This window comes from Microtus oregoni, unplaced genomic scaffold, assembly GCF_018167655.1.
Source record: "Microtus oregoni isolate MIOR12 unplaced genomic scaffold, Mior012 000060F_ref0000265, whole genome shotgun sequence".
Lineage (NCBI taxonomy): Eukaryota > Metazoa > Chordata > Mammalia > Rodentia > Cricetidae > Microtus > Microtus oregoni.
The window spans coordinates 4,712,959-4,728,738 of record NW_024543870.1 but is presented as its reverse complement, the minus strand read 5'-3'; the positions used below and the strand labels follow the sequence as shown (position 1 = coordinate 4,728,738).

Here is a 15,780-nt window from a genome sequence, read left to right as displayed (position 1 = left end):
CTTGAACCAGAGCCAGAAGAAACCTCAGTGCCAGGTATCCAGTTAGCGGACTTAAATCTTCATTAGCACACTCTTCATCTTGACCTCTAATTGGTTTGTGTTGTCCTGTATGTATAGCAGGTCTTTCCATCTCTATGTAAAAAAATCTCGTGTGTACATCTGTTCTTAAGCGGTCCTGTATTTATGCTCTGTGTAATGTTATGTGGCTCGCTCTTTGGCTGTTTAACGTCATTATTATGTAACACATCACTGTGTGTACAGTGTTGATACTTTATGTTTTATGTTCGGGCACTGATAACGCATATCTAAATAAACTTTTGCTTCGCACATATTTAAATTTCCATCGCATATAGTGTATATACACACACCTAATTAATATTTGCATGCACTAACACTCCTGCAATACTCTCTTAAGAACCTGAGCCTGAAAAGAAGGTTATTGAGAAACCAAAACTCAAGCCAAGACCCCCAGTGCGTGCTCCTTCTCCACCTAAGGAAGACGTGAAGGAGAAACTGTTCCAACTTAAAGGTACAAATGCTGCTTCCAATGACTTGTTAACCTGCTTCCAACTTCTGTTCGGCCTATGAAAATATTGCTTTCAAGAACTGCATTGCTCCTGGGAGTGCATATGTTTGGACATGGCCGTGCTGTGGGAGTTGCATAGGGATGGATGTTTCTGCTATCCCAGGTGTCCTGGGGTATGACGTGCAGCCATGCCTGCTGCTTGTGAGACAATTTAGTGAGCAACATCCTTGCCATCTGAGTGCAGAGGCTACTCAGCTAACTTTTCCTTGTGGGAAGGGGAGGAAGGTCTTTTGGTTGGAAAGGCTGATTGCTGTGCCTGTCTTGGTTGTAAGCATGTGGAATGTCTAAAAGTCTTTGAAAGATATTAACATTGCAGTGATTAAATCTATGTAGAAGTCAAAACTTTGTTCTTAAATAACAGCATGTTCATAGCATATTTGTGGTATTCAATAGCTGGTGTTCACTTACCATGAAAAATGTATATGAACAATTCATCACTGGGGCTTTTCCATTTTTTATTTATTTATTTATTTATTTATTTATTTATTTATTTTTGCCTAATGGAAACCCAGTTGTGGTCTTTATTGTTCTCTGCATAGCTGGAAAATGTGGTTCTTAATACACTTGGTATCTAGCTCCTCATTATCAAACTTACTTCATTCTTTCATTCTTTCTGTTTTATTTTTCTTTAAAGCAATAGAATATTATTTAATATCTTGAATCTCATAAGTACATTTCCCGATCATATGTTTTACATACATGCTATGGCTTTATTCTTTTTATTTGCATCTTTTAAAGCTATCTTATTTGCAGTGTTATGTTTCCTAATCTGAAATGTTCAGGTATAATCTTATATGAGGAATTTTCCCATATGTATTTATACAGGCCTAGAGCTAGAATCTTCCATACTTTTAGTGATTCTTGCCCCCGCTCAAACCTTCTTGGGTTTCAGGTGACAGGCAGAGAAGCAGGCTCTGATTGTGACCCATCTGTTGAATAATGGGTGGTGGGGACTCACACTTGAATATCCCCTTGGTGTAGAACATCCCTCCTATGAAGACTAGAAAGTCTCTTCTTTCTTGACCAGTCGTCATGCACAACACAACCATGAAGCAAAGCTGCATGTTTTCCTGGCTTCCGGCTTCGTTCTGAATGTTCTCTGGTGACTTATTCTTGGCTGTTATTAATGCTTTCTGGTTCTAAGAGATGCTTGGCTTTGATTCTTGAAGTTAAAAAATAATTTGTTTTGGATTAAGTATACAAATAATGAAAGTATATTCTTTAAAATTCTTTAAAGCTGTTTCAAAGAAGAAAGTTCCTGAAAAACCTGAGGTTGTGGAAAAAGTGGAGCCTGCACCCCTAAAAGGTATCTCACAGGCTAGCCCAACCACATACAAGGCCAACTCTCCATCCAACTCCACGCTCTCTGGGTGCTGCCATAGAGTTCTTCCAACCCCCTCTCTTTCTTGGTGATCAGAGAAGTAGAATAGTCTCATTCATTTCTTGTACTTCTGTGGCTTCCATGGGTCTGGCTCATGAGTGCTTCCTGTGTCTCCCATCAATTTCATACATCACATGGATGCAATCGCTTATCTGTGCCTTACATTTCCATATGTCTACTTGCATTTTTAAGTCAAATAATACCAAACTCTACTGGTTAGAAGAAATCGATGTCAGGAGACATCTTGGGTTAAAATGCTGCGTAGTAGTAATGAGCTTTGGCTGGGAGTCGCCTGGACATCAGCATTTTAATGTGTCCTATCAACACATTGCCCTGTCACGGTTGGGCAATCCCTAGGGATGTCCATTGCCCTTCATTTGCACCCCCTTTCTTCTTGCTAGCTTGAGCCATATTCTCCCAGTCACACAGAGTTTTAGGGAGATACCAATTCCTGTCTATTTAACTCATAAAGAAAAATAAGAAAAGTTTACAAATCTAAAAATATCAACTAAAAATAAAGAATATTTCTAATAACTTGGTGGGTATCAGAGTTCTAGTAACCAACACATCCTAACCCAGGAATCAAATCTGTTCTTGGTCATGCTGAAATTTTAGAATAATCTAAATAATTTTGGTAAATTAAATTATTAAATTTATAAATTAATAAAGCTTAAATTAGTATGTAATCGCATATGGTTTCTTTAAAAAAAACAATAGCCACAATAAGGGATGAGTCTTAAACATAAATATCTTAAAACTAAACTAAAAATATGGAAAAACAAATGCATTAATATACTTTCATTATATGTATTGCATAAATAAATGTACATTTTTGCCACTTCAACTTCCATTATTATATAGTTTCAATCAATGAAAATAGTTTTGTATTAAAAATACTGTTAATTTATAAATAGTAATTGAGGTCAGTATAATTTATCATAGTTAAAATTTTTAAGGTTCAGCTGAAAATTTTACTTCAAACATTTGGCATTTCAAATGTGATTATTTTGAATGAAATATGTTACAAATTTTGAAGTAAGATTTAAGCAAGATGATCTTTATCCGATTGAAAAGAAAATCAATGAAAGGCTGAAGAGCACCAAACAGGAAATCTTATAGAAATCTCTAAGAAACCCAAATTTATGTTGATCGAACAAAACTGCACACCAAAAGGAATAGCTTCAAAGTGGTTCGCTGCTCACTGAGGTCTGTTTTGGTTTTGTCTTTGTGTTTGAATCCATGCAATATAACAGCAGTGATGTCTGCTCCCCAGAATAGCATTGTCCCTATGCCTCGTGGCCACTGTAGAAGCACAAAGACATTTATAATTCCTTGCCCATTTTTAATTACATTCAAAAAATTGTCTTATTTACGAATAGTTTAGCTTCTACCACTAGCTTTGAAACGAGACAGTCCTGTAATTTTAGTTTTATTTTAAAGGAGAACTTGCGGAAATCTGCTTTTGTTCAGAACGTGAAATGCAATCTTTCTTCGGGATCAAGGCTCACAGCACATACTTTGGCTTTGTTTTCCCCTCAATGGAAAAGATGATGCAATGGCCGTAACTCCTGCCTGCATCGTGTGGTGTATATGTTGGACAGGGGAACACCAATGTGGGCGTGGGCAATTAAAACAACTACAGCCTGAAGCAAAGATGCTGAGGAGAATCCTTGCATTTTGATGAAAGATTCATAAAGCCATTGTAGACCAAGAGATTCTATTGGATAGATGTGCAGCCGGTGTGACTGAACTTTCATAAGATTATGTAGATGTTTATGGAACCAAGAACATCAAGTCTATCACTTGCTGTTAAATTCTGTAAATTTATATAGACAGAAATTGTTCCTTGACACACTCAAGTCAACTGGTTTGAGCAGAGTCGTTTTTTTTTTTCTTGATGAAATTGCATTTTTATGTGAATTCACACCAAATTTGAAATCATATCCTTTTAAGTGCCTACAGCCGAAAAGAAAGTTCGCAAATTACTTCCAGAACCTAAGCCCCAGCCAAAGGAGGAGGTGGTCCTGAAAAGCGGTATAGTAGTTCTCTCCTGCAATGTCAGTCTCCACAGCTTGAGAAATGGGCTCACCTGAAGGCTCACAAAATACTCTGCCCCTTCATTTCATTTTAGATCCTCCAGCAAAATTTGAATGTAGTTCCATTAAAAAAAAATAAAGGTTATCATTTCCAAGTCTTTGTAAGGAGAAGGTGGATATTTTGTGAGCATTCATAGTATTTTGACATTGTAACTAAACAGGTATAACTAAACTGATAATATCCTAACAACGGTGACCACAGTGTCAGTTTTCATAACCAAATTGTGAAATAAAATACACTCAACTTGTAAGATCCTATACACAGAACTACTTAAGCCTAATGTGTTCAATTTCAGTATGATGCAAGATCACCACAACCAATAACACCTTTTATAAAACTAAACATCTTTTTCTTACTAAGTATGTAATAAACTAGATGCAAGATACTCATGAAAGATCAAATTCTAACCTTGTCTTCGTATGGGATTACTGATCTCGAAGTTACGCCACTTTAGATTTCTGAACTTAAAACTAATTTTTATTTAAGCAGTAATCAATAAATTATGTTTAATTTTTATAATTTTTGCTATTCAAATAATTATTTTTATCTGAGCCATTTTGCCACATAGTTGTCACTGGGCATAGTGTCTAGAGAGACATTATTTCTAAGCCTGATGTGAGTTGGCATAACAAACTTTGTTTTGGGGAATTTGGGCTATAAAAGCGTTTTTCACACAAATGCTAATCTCCCACTGTGCTAGCTTGCATGCTTTTCATTGTCTTTGCTCTGTACATTATCTGTGCTCATCGTGCTTGCTCAACATGGTCATTAGCTCATCTCGGTTTACATATAAACCTTTTTGTCTTTTAAGTTCTAAGAAAGAGACCCGAAGAAGAAGAACCTAAAGTAGAGCCTAAAAAAGTAGAAAAAGTTAAAAAACCAGAAGGTAGGAATCATTTTCATAAATAGCAATTTATGAAATTCTCTTTCAACAAAGTGGACATAACAAAAGGTTTATTTTGTAAACATCCATGAAGTTCAACATAATCATGGCTTCATATTTCATCTGTCTGTAATGTATATGTTCCATTGTCTGCTTTCTGTTTCAATATCTTACGGTAATTTTCAAGTACAAACACTCTTTGGTATAGCATTTATTCCTATTAGTCTTATTAATAATTTCCAGATACTTCATTATCATAATTACTACTGATCTTGTTGTTATTACTTTGCCACGTAAGTTCTCCTCATGGCAATGGCTGAGATCATCTCATTGGCTATGGAATAAATTCATGGGAGTGTTCTCAATGCTTCCTAAATCTGGAAACTCTTAGGTGGAGTGATGTCTATCATCTGCCTATTGTCAAAGGGGATGATTATTAGACTTTGGTGGAACCGGTTTAGATGTGGGGATATATCAGAAGTTGGGACCAAGCAGATGGAATAAGAGGAAGGGAGAGAGAAAGAGAAAGAAAGGGGGGGGGGGCAGAGTTATGAGAAGAAAGCAGAAATTGATCTTTAAAATCTGATTTGTATAAAAGAGTCATCACTACCATTTTTGAGAAATAATTGTTCAGTCTGAGTTTTCAGGTAACTTGCTTTCTACATTAAAGCTTGACAATGCCTCCTTTCCTTAAAGTACCCCCACCCCCTCCAAAAGCTGTCGAAGAAGTTGAAGCTCCTCCAGAGCCTACACCAAAGGAAAGGAAAGTTCCAGAACCTGCCAAAGGTATAATTCTCCAGACATGTTCTTTGTTGTCTCTAAGAATGCACCCACGCAGCATCACAGTATCGTTATACTGACATTGTGACCATCATCACGTGTGTCCTGTTTTCTTCACCTTTTCTGTGCAATGCTAATAATCATCACGGCTTGTTAAATGCATTTCTAGGGATGAGTAATGAGCTGAATAATAACTTCAAATACAATAGATTTTTTAATATTTTGTTGAACATGAAAAATGTTTAGCTCATATATTTGATTTGATAAGCATATATGTATAAAAGTTTGATAAACAGATCCTAGTATCCTTCTGTACACTAAATTTGCTTCCTTGCAGTTTTGACTTTGTGGAAAAACTTGTAAAGTATTATGATAACCTGGTTATTTCTGTGAATTATTTCAGTTCCTGAAATTAAGCCAGCAATACCTCTCCCTGGACCTGAAGCAAAGCCAAAGCCTGAGCCAGGTAAGCAACCTTATCCTCGGGGTGAGTGTTCCTTCAAACTCCGCTAGAATAACATGTAGCGAATGGGGAAAAAATGTAAAAGAAATTTATATTTTTAGATTAAAACTGTTACATATTAAATAAAAATATAAAAAAATCACTGTGCTTCAATGATTTCTGATATCTCAATATGTTTAGATAGTGCTCTCAGAGAAACTAGCTATCTGGAGGGTTTGACATCGCATCCTGAAAGGCAAACAGGCCACCAAAAGTGGTTGCTGCAGACGCATTGATACAGTGGGGTCTTCTCTCCACAGAGGTGAAAACCATGAAGGCGCCGCCGATGGAGCCCGCACCCACGCCCATCGCTGCCCCGGTGACCGCACCCGTGGTCGGAAAGAAAGCAGGTTGGTATCCTGTGGTTCTATTTTCACTAGCTTGTGTGGGTGGCTTCACACTGGATTAGAGTTGGAACATCCTGTCCAGTTCAGGGGTGTGTAGCAAACTCTTGGGTTTTCTTCACCTCATAGACCCCACCGAATACTGTGTTACCCTGTGAACGCATATTGTTTTATGATATGTGCAGCCCTGCAGCTGTTCTTTCTCTCATAATCTTTTCCCAAATCACACCCTTGTGCCCGATAGCAAACATTCCTCATTTTAAAAAACACTGAACTATTGAGCTAGTGCAAGTTTAACAAATAAATACTGATAGTTTCACAACTTTGTGATTGTGTTTCATAAAAATGGTTGCATAATGGAAATTTTTATGTTTTTATGTGAGACATATTTACCACAGTATTACAGAAAAAGGAGAGAAAGGGGCTATAGACGGTTCAGCCTTTATATCTATACATGGATTTAAATTAGCAATTTTTAAATGTATTAAACAGCGTAGCCATCTGAAGTCCAACCTTAAGATACTTACTACTAATATTTGAACTCCAGTATTTTGTTATCAGGTGTTAGTTTTAAAAATAAACCTAAGTGGATGTGAGATTGCTGTCATTGTACACATCCAAAGTGGCTCATCTGTGACAAGTCGCTAAGTTGCTTTAACATTTTAAGTTACCCACAATCATTTGGGTTTTGGTTGTGTTTAATGGTGGGAAAAATATAGGGTGCTCATTTAAATATAGTTTAATTATTAATATTTATGCTATATTTAATCACCTGTATTTATGATTCAAACATTATTTAGAAAAGATACTGACTCTCCCTTCATCTTCTCTGGATGTATTAGTCTGCTCAATTTATACACCACCAATAACAACAAAAGGACTTTTGGTCATTTCCGGCCACTTTCCTGTCACTTATGGGGGAAAAACTTTAATTTCTTTGATTTATATGCCCAACATATAAAATATCTTGTAAAGCAGTTTGTATAACTAAGCAAGGGCAAAACCCTTTCTCATAGGTCAGTAGTGAGCCCTCCACATATGGCAAGAGAGTAATGACACTTGTCAAATTTTAATTTTTACTAATTAATTCATTATAATTGTTGGGCTCCAGGCCTGTACATGCTAACAGACTCTTGACTTGAACCTCTAAAAGAATGTTTTAATCCTAAACTTGATATTTTAGCCTGGCTACATTGATTTTAGAATATGCCTTCTTAGAAATACCAGCGTATTCTCTGTAGAAGTCATATAAGTGAAACGGGTTCCTCTTTACATATTAATATATATGTAACAAAGAACATGACTCACCCCACATGGTTTCCTGATAAGGGTGGAATAAGTATGAAAATTGCACAAATGCTTATCTTTTTTATTTCAGAAGCCAAACCTAAGGATGAAGCAGCCAAGCCGAAAGGTCCCATCAAAGGTGAGTTCCATGCTCCTCAGACCTGTGGTCACATGTTGGTTGCCTTATGAGTTCCAAGGCTTACACTTGAGGGGAAATGTTTTCAAATTTTATAGTCTTCATTTCTGACATTGCTACTAGTATTATTCAAGTAACTGTTATAAATAAAACCAAATAAATTTTACCATGATGAATTTGTATCTTGATTTTTCATCCATAAATATTTATTTATAACGAGTGAAGTAATTATACATTAACCTGAATATTTTACACCCAGAACTGACACGTGAGAAAATAAAGGGTGCCCATTAGTTCTTGGGCCTTTTCATCTTCATGTCTGACCTTCCAACTGTCAAGTCTTTACTTCTCTGTTCCTGTCTTCTCATCACTTTACGTCCACGCTGTGATGCCTATGGAGGCACCTAGTTAACTTTCCACTTTGCCTTTGAACTAGGTGTTGCCAAAAAGACTCCTTCACCCATAGAGGCGGAAAGGAAAAAGCTCAGACCAGGAAGTGGTGGGGAGAAACCTCCCGATGAAGCTCCATTCACCTACCAGCTAAAGGCTGTGCCACTGAAATTCGTGAAAGAGATCAAAGACATCGTCCTGACAGAGGCAGAGTCTGTGGGATCTTCCGCCATCTTTGAATGCTTGGTCTCCCCATCCACTGCCATCACCACCTGGATGAAGGATGGTAGCAACATCCGTGAGAGCCCAAAGCACAGGTTCATCGCGGATGGTAAAGACAGGAAGCTGCACATCATCGACGTCCAGCTCTCCGATGCCGGCGAATACACCTGTGTGCTACGACTGGGAAACAAAGAAAAGACCTCCACAGCCAAGCTCATCGTAGAAGGTAACTCTTAGTTCTGCGCATGATCTGTGATTAAATTTTACAGCAGAGACCTCAGTGGTTCCATTCATTGTGATTTCAGACAAAACCTCCGAGTTTTCTTTCCACTGGAAACTTTAAATGTGTTTGGTTGGCATTCTCCACAGAACTTCCTGTTCGTTTCGTGAAAACACTAGAAGAGGAAGTCACGGTGGTCAAGGGGCAGCCGCTGTACCTGAGTTGCGAGCTGAACAAAGAGCGAGATGTGGTGTGGAGGAAGGATGGCAAGATCGTGGTGGAGAAGCCTGGCAAGATTGTGCCTGGTGTCATTGGCCTGATGCGGGCCCTGACCATCAACGATGCAGACGATTATGATGCTGGAACATACACCGTGACTGTGGAAAATGCCAACAACCTGGAGTGTTCCTCCTGTGTGAAAGTAGTAGGTGAGTGTACTGTGAGGCCGGGTGAGAGGGTTGCTGGGGCATGTGAAATTGAGACCAGTGAAGGCCACAAAATGAGACTTATAGCTAATATATGTATTATAATACATATATATCAAAGATATATTTTATTTTTTTAAAAAATAGCAACGAAGTTCAAAGATATGTATGGTAATATATAAATATATAGTATATGTAGTATATAATATATATAGTAACTTACTAATATATAATTATGTTAGTTTTTTGGCATAAACTTCTTTTTATGATAAGAAAACAGAATAACTTATTTCCCAATGTCTAAATATCAGAAACCTCATTGATACCTTATTTAAAGGGAGGAATATTAGCATCTCACAAATAGATCACATCCAGGTTCATGAATTTTTCCTATCCCTGAAGTTTCCCAGAGAAGTGATTTCTTCTTTCTCCCTGTGTTTCCAACAGAAATCATCAGAGAATGGCTGGTGAAACCTATCCGAGACCAGCACGTGAAGCCCAAGGGGACAGCTGTTTTCACCTGTGACATCGCCAAGGACACGCCAAACTTTAAGTGGTTCAAAGGCTACGATGAGATCCCCATGGAAGCAAATGACAAGACTGAGGTACTGAAAGAGGGGAACCACCTCATTCTCAAAATTAAGAATGCCATGCCCGAAGATATTGATGAGTACGCCATCGAGATCGAAGGGAAAAGATACCCGGCGAGGCTGACCCTTGGAGGTAGAAGGATCTTACCTGTTACTCTGAAAGATAATTCTGTGCATGCATAAAGCAAAGCATCACCCCCCCACACCCAAAAAATACAAGAATTAACTAGTAAATGAGCCTACACCCAGGCACAGGGAGATAGCGGTAGGTAGACTCAGTGGTTTGGGTTTTGGGGTCTTAAAAAGTGATCACATGCTGTTGGGAGGGAAAAGGAGTGGATCAGAGAAGAGCTGGAGGGGAGGGAGGAAACGCGGTGGGTTTGATCAAAACATATTACACGCATGTGCGTACGTATAAAATTCTTACTTTTAAAAAGCGACGTATGACTGGGTTGTCTAAAGCACTGTTATTTCCCTCTGGCTGATCCAGAGCGTGACGTTGAGCTGCTTAAGCCAATAGAAGATGTCACCATTTACGAGAAGGAAAGTGCCAGCTTTGATGCCGAAATCTCCGAGGCAGACATACCTGGGGAGTGGAAGCTGAAGGGAGAACTTCTGAGGCCCTCGCCTGTGAGTACCTCCCCTTGGAAGCTGCCAGTCATGTGACATGACAACGCCTCATTGACGTTGGCTATGCAGGCTTCATTTGCTAACCGTGAACGTGGGTTTCTCAAAGGAGGGAAATTATTTAATGCATTCTTTGTGGACAGCGTGACTAAAATCTGGTAAATTTTTCTAATGGTCGTGCTTTGCTTATATGTTTATTAGTGTATTGTTTGACACTCTGTGGAAATCTCTTTCGGAAATATTCTCTGGGGACTTCGTCTTATGCAAATACCAATGAAAGTTGCCGGTTTGTTTTTTTTTTTTTTTTTTTAAGACTTGTGAAATCAAAGCCGAAGGTGGAAAGCGCTTCTTAACTTTGCACAAAGTAAAACTGGACCAAGCTGGTGAAGTCCTCTACCAGGCTTGCAACGCCGTCACAACTGCCATTTTGACAGTCAAAGGTACAGGGCGTTAGAGCTAAGGAGTGGGCTCAGGTTTGTTTCCCCTTCCTCTGCATCTGGAACGAACGCCTCATTGTCTTCCTTACTATTTGATTTGCAGAAATTGAACTTGACTTTGCTGTACCCCTGAAAGATGTGACCGTCCCAGAGAAGCGACAGGCTCGGTTTGAGTGTGTCCTGACCCGAGAGGCAAATGTCATATGGTCTAAAGGGCCTGATATAATCAAGGCATCTGATAAATTCGATATCATTGCTGATGGGAAAAAACACATTCTTGTCATCAATGATTCTCAGTTTGATGATGAAGGGGTCTACACTGCCGAGGTAGAGGGCAAGAAGACGTCTGCACAGTTGTTTGTGACAGGTAACAGCCCAGCGATGATATCGAAACGTTATATCCAGTATGTAGGTGTCCTCATTTGGTTTTCTGGTCCATTTAAAGACAGCATACCAAATTCCAAGAGCTAGCAATTAATGGCAGGGGTCACTACTACTTGTCTTCCAGTGTCATAGAACACACACACACACACACACTAAACTAACCCCCCCCAAAGCACTTATCTTTTAAAATGAAGAATAACCCCATCTGAAAAGAACAAATAAATGCCCCATGAGGTAGCTGCGTTTTCGCACACGGTAGGTAGAGTCAGACCTTTCTGTCTGTTCCCTGTGTTCCTGAATGTGTTGCCTGCTTGCCCCGTAGGCATAAGACTGAATTTCATATCCCCTCTGGAAGATCAAACTGTAAAAGAAGGCGAGACAGCAACTTTTGTTTGTGAGCTGTCTCATGAAAAAATGCACGTGGTCTGGTTCAAAAACGATGTCAAGCTGCACACCACCAGGACGGTGCTCATGTCTTCTGAAGGAAAGACGTACAAACTGGAAATGAGAGAGGTGACACTGGATGACATCTCACAGATCAAAGCGCAAGTGAAGAACCTCAGCTCCACAGCCAATCTGAAGGTCTTGGGTAAGTGGGACCAGCTCGCGGATGGATAGGAATGTATTGTATCACCCCGGGGTTGTTTAATGGGCTTCGGCCGCCACATATTTTTCTGACCATGTGCTGGGTGTCTCCGGCAGAGGCCGACCCCTACTTCACGGTGAAGTTACACGACAAGACTGGTGTTGAGAAGGATGAGATTATCCTGAAGTGCCAAGTGAGCAAAGACGTGCCCGTGAAGTGGTTCAAAGACGGGGAAGAGATCGTGCCTTCGCCCAAACATTCGGTCAAGACAGACGGCCTGCGCCGCATTTTGAAGATCAAGAAGGCGGAGCTTAAAGATAAAGGCGAATACGTGTGCGACTGTGGCACGGACACCACCAAGGCCAACGTCACTGTGGAGGGTGAGTTACCCCCGAGTTTAGATTATCCCATCGCAGAGATTCAATGCATTAGGGCTCAGTCCAACTCACAGAACCTTGTACGCTTTCAGCTCGACTCATAAAAGTGGAAAAGCCTCTATATGGCGTGGAGGTGTTCGTAGGAGAAACAGCCCGCTTTGAAATCGAGCTGTCTGAGCCTGATGTGCACGGCCAGTGGAAGCTAAAGGGCGAACCTTTGACTGCTTCTCCTGTAAGTGACCCCGGCAGAGTCACACAGATAGCAGCGGGTTGTTTGTTTGGATATTTTTTTCTTAGGTCCCCCACGCCCCCAAAGTACAATTCCTTGGTGACTTGCAGGAAGTCCTGTATATGTAAACACTGTCTATGATCACCCTCCCTAGGACTGTGAAATCATCGAGGACGGGAAGAAACACGTCCTGGTTCTTTATAACTGCCAGCTGGATATGACCGGGGAGGTTTCCTTCCAGGCTGCCAATGCTAAATCGGCAGCCAATCTGAAAGTGAAAGGTACGCTCTCTACACGGACTCTCTAACATTTTCCGTGCAAGCTTCCCCGCTCGGAAACGGAGCGGGCGGGGGTGAAAGCAGCAGGCTCTGACGGGCTCTGCTCCGGCTTCTCTTTCAGAACTGCCGCTCATTTTCATCACGCCTCTCAGCGACGTCAAAGTCTTCGAGAAAGACGAGGCTAAATTTGAGTGTGAGGTATCCAGGGAGCCCAAAACCTTCCGCTGGCTCAAAGGAACCCAGGAGATCACAGGTGATGACAGATTTGAACTCATCAAGGATGGCACCAGGCATTCCCTGGTGATCAAGTCAGCCGCTTTTGAAGATGAAGCCAAGTACATGTTTGAAGCTGAAGATAAACATACCAGTGGCAAACTGATCATTGAAGGTAAATTGTTTGTGGTGGTGGTATAGGTGCCTATAGAATTATATTTTTTTGCATTTAATTTTACATTTCCTTGTTAAAGTGGTGGAAGTAATTGGCTGTGTTTTCTTCGACAGGAATCCGCCTCAAATTCCTTACGCCACTCAAGGACGTGACAGCCAAAGAGAGGGAAAATGCTGTGTTCACTGTAGAGCTGTCCCATGACAACATCCCAGTGAGCTGGTTTAAGAATGACCAACGCCTTCACACCAGCAAGCGAGTCTCCATGCACGACGAAGGGAAAATACACTCCATCACATTCAAAGATCTGATAATCGACGACACCTCCCAAATTAAAGTGGAGGCGATGGGAATAAGTTCAGAAGCCAAACTCACCGTGCTAGGTAGGCATTTTTAAAAACTGGATTATATCACACTGAATTCAACAGACAAAGTATGGAGAGTGTGTGAGTGAGTGTGTGTGTGTGTGTGTGTGTGTGATATAAAATGGTCTTCTGAGTGTAATACTGCATGGAGATGCACCTAAGAAACCACCACATGCATTGCCAAGTATATTTCTGAACTACAGAGCAAAAAAGATGATCATCACTCTCTTAGGCCCATAAAATAGCCAAAACCAGATTAAATCTGGCTTGTCACGCAAAATAAGAATGCATAAATACTTTCTGCTATCAAAATTATTTCAGAATAGTAGCCTTTCATGTTTCTACAGAGAGAGGCAAAAAGAATTTAGTAAAGCTCATTGTTCTCCTTGGTCCTTTCTATAAGAATATCCACTTATGACAGCTAATATATCGAGATAGGCTCATGACAAACTATTGATAGATTGGGGAATGGGAATGCTACAAAGCTTCAAGACCTGATAAGAGTGACTAAGAATTTGAAAAACTAGACAAATGGCAAAGGAACATCCTCCAAAGCCAAACTGTGTGTGTCCTTTAAGCGATTGGTAATTTTTTAAAAGTCTAAGCAGATGATTTTGAACCATAACTCCTGTGCGCTGATTCTCTTCCTAACATTTAGAAACTAAAGATGCTAGTTGATGGACAGTGGGGTACGGCTGTAAAGCACACTTGGAACTCTTTGGGGTACCATTACACCTGCCCAGGGATTGCCAGCTCTGTAGGTGGGTGACGGTTCTCCACTTCTCTTCACCTGCAGAGGGAGACCCATACTTCACAGGAAAGCTTCAGGATTACACGGGCGTGGAGAAGGATGAAGTGGTTCTTCAGTGTGAAATCAGCAAAGCGGATGCACCTGTGAAATGGTTTAAGGACGGGAAGGAAATAAAGCCGTCTAAAAATGTTGTTATTAAGGCTGACGGCAAGAAGCGGATGCTGATCCTCAAGAAAGCCTTGAAATCCGACATTGGCCAGTATACCTGTGACTGTGGGACAGACCAGACCTCTGGAAAGCTTGACATTGAAGGTGAGGACATTTCCATGAGTCTCCCTGTAGTCGCCATGGGTGTCTTCTCTGCCAGAGACTCATGGCACATGCTGACCCTTCATTTCTTCCAGATCGGGAGATTAAACTGGTGAGACCCCTGTACAGTGTCGAGGTGATGGAGACCGAGACAGCACGCTTTGAAACCGAGATCTCTGAAGATGATATCCATGCCAACTGGAAACTCAAGGGAGAGGCGCTGCTCCAAACACCTGTACGGCTATTTCTGAACCTGTCAGCACTGAAGAGGGATAGTGTGAAATGGAAAAGGACAGGCGAAAAGTCAGGGTGCCTGTGGGGCATTTGAAACATGGAATTAAGTTCATATGGGGCCTGTGGCCAAAGAGAGACATTGGGGTCTGTGAATGGACTAGGAAGGTCACTTGTACATTGATTCTTACCCAGCACTGTGTAAGTTAGATGTAGCCTATAACGCTCCTAGTTCAGAATCACACAGCTAAAAGAAACACTTCTGGTAGTACCAGGGGGCTGTATTTCATACATGAAGTGTATGTATAACCATTCATTTGTAGCACCTTTTTATAAATTACATTATATACCTATGAAAAAAGTCTCAACATTACTCGCTGTGAAACACTTTCTCTCTATTGGCACAGGAGTGTGAAATTAAAGAAGAAGGCAAGATACATTTTCTAATCTTACACAACTGCCGCCTGGACCAGACTGGTGGTGTAGATTTCCAAGCTGCCAATGTCAAATCTAGCGCCCACCTCCGAGTTAAGCGTAAGTATTACATGTTTTTGATAAAATGGAAGGAAGGAAGGAAGGAAAAAAAGGAAAGGAAAAAGAGAAAGTTTACTCAGAGAATGAATGTGAACTTAACTGGGATTGGAAAATACTATTTGTGTGTAAAAACTGGCTTTCCTATTTATTTTTTTACCTCCTGATATAAAAGTCGTTCAGATTTCTAAACTCTTGATATTTTCAGTGACTTTGTCATTTGAACATCAATGACAAATTAAAGTTGGATTTTTCTGCTGTTGCAGTCCTTTCATTCAAAATCAATAAACATAGAGTAAGAACTAAGAATTAAAAATTCTTTAAAAACCTGTATCTCTCAAGTGACTATCCAACAGTAACCCTAGAGAGAAGACCTTTGCTGTGTGGGCATTTTCAGCTCAAGAAGGGAGGCAGAAAAGTTAGGTTCCCATTTTTGGAAGGTGCGAA

At 40.2% G+C, this 15,780-nt stretch overlaps 1 protein-coding gene across 1 annotated transcript in view; it reads left to right on the top strand.

Annotated features, from left to right (window-relative positions):
* Positions 1-15,780, top strand: part of Ttn (titin) — a 271,400-nt gene that overhangs the window by 150,085 nt on the left and 105,535 nt on the right. Inside the window, exons 168-190 of the mRNA XM_041639884.1 lie at positions 416-529; positions 1,824-1,892; positions 3,921-4,001; positions 4,876-4,950; positions 5,644-5,733; positions 6,131-6,193; positions 6,490-6,579; positions 7,952-7,999; positions 8,433-8,834; positions 8,978-9,256; positions 9,701-9,976; positions 10,334-10,473; positions 10,784-10,910; positions 11,011-11,274; positions 11,614-11,880; positions 11,994-12,257; positions 12,347-12,486; positions 12,638-12,764; positions 12,883-13,149; positions 13,263-13,529; positions 14,308-14,574; positions 14,667-14,806; positions 15,210-15,336. Of these exons, the coding sequence (XP_041495818.1) occupies positions 416-529; positions 1,824-1,892; positions 3,921-4,001; positions 4,876-4,950; positions 5,644-5,733; positions 6,131-6,193; positions 6,490-6,579; positions 7,952-7,999; positions 8,433-8,834; positions 8,978-9,256; positions 9,701-9,976; positions 10,334-10,473; positions 10,784-10,910; positions 11,011-11,274; positions 11,614-11,880; positions 11,994-12,257; positions 12,347-12,486; positions 12,638-12,764; positions 12,883-13,149; positions 13,263-13,529; positions 14,308-14,574; positions 14,667-14,806; positions 15,210-15,336 (3,984 nt within the window). The remainder of the gene's footprint in view (positions 1-415; positions 530-1,823; positions 1,893-3,920; positions 4,002-4,875; positions 4,951-5,643; positions 5,734-6,130; positions 6,194-6,489; positions 6,580-7,951; positions 8,000-8,432; positions 8,835-8,977; positions 9,257-9,700; positions 9,977-10,333; positions 10,474-10,783; positions 10,911-11,010; positions 11,275-11,613; positions 11,881-11,993; positions 12,258-12,346; positions 12,487-12,637; positions 12,765-12,882; positions 13,150-13,262; positions 13,530-14,307; positions 14,575-14,666; positions 14,807-15,209; positions 15,337-15,780) is intronic.